Source organism: Glycine soja, chromosome 17, assembly GCF_004193775.1.
Source record: "Glycine soja cultivar W05 chromosome 17, ASM419377v2, whole genome shotgun sequence".
Lineage (NCBI taxonomy): Eukaryota > Viridiplantae > Streptophyta > Magnoliopsida > Fabales > Fabaceae > Glycine > Glycine soja.
The window spans coordinates 15,231,353-15,235,304 of record NC_041018.1 but is presented as its reverse complement, the minus strand read 5'-3'; the positions used below and the strand labels follow the sequence as shown (position 1 = coordinate 15,235,304).

General features: G+C 49.7%; 1 protein-coding gene across 1 annotated transcript; it reads right to left on the bottom strand.

Moving 5' to 3' along the window:
- Positions 1 to 408: 408 nt before the first annotated feature.
- On the bottom strand, positions 409 to 3,952 carry LOC114394079 (FT-interacting protein 7-like). The gene has a single exon (XM_028355641.1). It carries the CDS (start codon positions 3,826 to 3,828, stop codon positions 865 to 867), a length of 2,964 nt encoding a protein of 987 aa, XP_028211442.1. The 5' UTR covers positions 3,829 to 3,952; the 3' UTR covers positions 409 to 864.

Sequence of the window (3,952 nt, the reverse complement as noted above, 5' to 3'; positions counted from 1 at the left end):
ACATTCTCCGATAATCCAGACAGGATTCAGAGAGAGTTGAGATTTATGTGTGCACTAAAAACAAGAAATTGAAGACATGTAATCGGTATCTCTCACCATTTGGAAAGACCCCTTGTCCCCATATTATGCACAAGACACAGATTTACTAATCCTTACAATATCCTTACATTTTCTGGAATCTTAGATTTACTAATCCAAACACAGATTAAATTAAATTTAAAATAGCATAATAAGATTTAGATCAAACTTTTACCGGTGGGAGTATCACTCTAATAGTACCTTAGAATTTCTTCCTGACCTCAATCTAAGCTGTAAATTTCCTGTCCAGCTATCTCTACGGCCAGCACCATGGCATAAAAAAATGACTCTTAAAATATGACGGCCACATAGCCTTTCCAGTATTATAAGTTTGTAGAAGCCAAAAAAGCAACCATATTAATTAGATTAGGAAAAACAAAAGGTTATATGAACAAAAGGTCAATTACACAACTAGTTCTCTCCAATATTGTCTGGCACTGGCGGCATTTACTTAGGGTTCAAGTATTCTGCATCAACGGTCATAAATTCTTCAATCCATCAAAAGGTTCATGGGGCTGTTGTATTGTAGGTGGCTCACTTTTATCCTTTTTCCACTGTTTGGTCCACCACAACGGTAACTTTTTCATTCACTTTTAGAGCATACCAAGAACAACTTTCTGCTCACTTTACGCGTTTGTTTTTTCTTCTTCTAAAAAGCTTTCCCAAATTGACACACAGATCATATAAAAAATAAACGAATCAATAAATAGATAATATTTCTTATAAAAAAACAAAAAACAAAAACCCAACCCATAAACAAAAAACGTGTCATAAAATATGTGTTTATCACATAATCTGATCAGAAAAGGATGGGAGTCGCCGGAAGAAGTTTGCAGGGATAGACGGCATGTCGTCGCGGAACCTCGGGTGACGCAGGTAATAGAACCCAGCCACCAGCACAACGCCCCTAAACGGCACTGCGTAGAACAGTAACGACATCACCAAACACAGCACCGCGAATAGCCCCGTGGCACGCGGGTCCCGCCAGCTAAACAGCGCTTCCAACCGCTCCCCCTGCGCCGCCATGTCACCCAGCAGCGTCTGCGCCCTCCCCGCAAGCGCGCGCACCCTGTCGTACCTGATCCGCACCACCTCCGCGGGACGCGTGGTCGGAAACCCGTCGAACTCCTCGTCCAGCTCATCCAGGCTCACCATGTCCACGTACGACATCCTCGGATCCATGTTCTGTGGGACCCTCTGCCGGTAACGGAACCTCAGAAGCAAAATCAAGAAAGCATACATGAAGACTGTTGGGAGCACTAGGTATGGACACAACACAATCGCTGAAAGCAGCACGTGCACCAGAACCGTCGTGGGAGGGTGCACCCACGTGCGAATCCCATCGACCCAACCCAGTAGTGTCGCCACACGTGACAGGCATCCCACCACTCTGAACCAGTTTGCCTTGCTCCGCCGCATGCTCCACACGTGCGTGTCGGAGTCCAGCATGAACTGCACCACTTCCTGACCCAACGCCGGTTCAGACCGGGCGAGGCGAGCCGTTACAATCCTCATAGCCGTTTGGCGTAAGATGTCTTGTTGGGCCGGGCCGAATGGGCGAACGTAGTGCATTCTTGGTAATATTGGGCTTGCGTAGGCCTGCATTAAACTCAACCACGAGGAGCATGAGAATCTCACTGCAATCTCTATCTCTCCCATTCTCTTGGCGCCACCTGGCAGCAAAACGGTTAACGAGTACGAGTTTACGTACACCCGGTTGGTGTCCAGTGTAGACAACCGCACACGAATTTTCCCCACCCTGCAATCTCTGTTAGGTTTTCCATCTTCCCCTCGCTTGTATCTCCCGTTATCAAACACTCCAATGGTGAGAACCGTGCAAGGATCGTATACATCCCACGTGTACTGTTCGTTCCACCGCGGGTTGAACCGGTCCATGATTGTTCGGGTTCGGACCCACTTGGGTCCGTATTTGGCCACCACGTAAGCGTCCGTGGTGCCACGTGTCCCGTCCTTGGTCTTCACCGGAAGAAGGTTTGCCGCGCCGCGAATCCCAACTTCTAGCAAACCAATTGGGGGCTTCGCGAGTTGCTTCGCCGAGGCTCGAACGTCGCTTGTCACGTGAGCGGCTTCGTCTATCACGTGATACCCACCTTCTAAGCATACTCTGACGTGGATCCTACCTGTGTACTCGTCTTCGCTGGCTAGGTTGAACCATCTTGACTTCGAGTCCGTTCGATCGTCTGTTCTACGTTCGATGGATGACACGTGGACTTTCGCGTGGCCAACGGTTTTAGAATTTGACACGTCCTCCACTGTCACCACCAGAAACGGCTCAAACGGCTCGGCTGCTACGAACACGAGGTCCTCGTTCCACGTTGGGTTAGCCGAGCCGGGTGAGGCTCTTCCTGTTTTGAATACCTGCGCGCCGAGCTGAGCCTTCACGTAAAGCTCTGGATTCCGAGCCTTAGCCTCGGGTCCCTCCGAACCTAGCTGCAAGTCCTGGGTTTGGATGACCGTTAGTCTAAGATACCAGAGCTTGGGAGAAAGATACACTTTAGCTCTTGTCTCCGGTATCAAGCCGCCGGAATCGGACTGCCAAGCCTCCTGAAAGGCCTCGTCGGCCTGAGTCCCGATCCAAACGGCGAGCATGACGTCATTTGCCGGCGAGGTTTCGGATTCGAGAGTGTACCACTGCGGAGCCAAAGGACTATCCGGAGGAACTCTTTTAGGCACCTCTTGCAGATCAAACGACACCGTTCCGAGAGAACTCTCGCTTTTCTCATCCCCTTCTTTGACCTCCTCTGACCAAACGGAAATCTCCAATGACGTCGAATTGAGGCCTTCTTTATCGAAGGCGAAAACCTGATCCCAGTCTTTGCCTTCACTCTCGCTTCTTGTCTTCACGCTGTGAGTTCCAATCACAAGCTTCGAGTAAACGGTCGAACCGGTTTCCGGTTTAGCTCGCTTCGCCTTCACAACGCGAACGTATAGAAACGGCATACGATCAACGAGGTCGTAGGCACTCCGGCTCCGATCGCCTCTCAGAGATCGCAGTTCGTGATCGCTAACGTTCAGATCCGCACGCTTTTGCACTTCTACGTGCTTTTCCTTCGGCGGCTTTGGCTTCTCTGTCTGCGCAATCGGTGGGTTCTCAACCTCCGGCGGCGGCACCGCCGCCTCCGGAGCCTCCTCCTTTGGTTTTTCTTCTTCTTTTGATTCTTCTTTAGGTTTATTCTCATCTTCTTTCTTTTCCTCGTCTTGCGTTTCCTCTGCCTTATCTTCTTTCTTCTCTCCTTCTTGCGAATTCTCCGGCAGCTTCTCCTCCGTTGCCGGTGGTGCTGACTCTGCTTTCTCCTCTCCGGCGTTCTCTGTTTCCGGTGGATCCTCCTCGACGTACCAAACCTTGAGACCGAGCTCTCCTTTGATCTGAGAGAACACGCTCCTCTTCTCTAACGGATAGTACACAATCGCTTCTGAACCGGATTTCACAAACGTGCTTCCGGATATCTTGACTTTGCCGAGAAAAGTGCTTCGTTTCCCTGTCCTCTTGTCGTTGTAGAGATTCACCTCCAGCGTTTCGGAAGTCATGGAGTCTTTGTCGTGGACGATGAACTCGAGCGTCTCGTCCCATTGAGGATTGAGATCTCTCGATTTTGTCTTCGTTCGCCGTCGCTGGCCGTCAAAGTCAACGATCGCGTAAGCACTCGCGGTTCCTTGACCGTCCTTCGGCATCAGGTTTTTCGCGTTGCAAACCTCCACCATCAGCCTCCTTCCAGAACCTTCCGCCATAGATGAATCTCGTGTAGCTTTTGAGAGGAAAGAAAGTGGGAAACAGAGAGGTTTCTTCTTCTTCTTCTTTGTGCGTTAGTAACGTGTGTTTCTTGTTCTTATTCGTTACTACTATTAGGTTTAG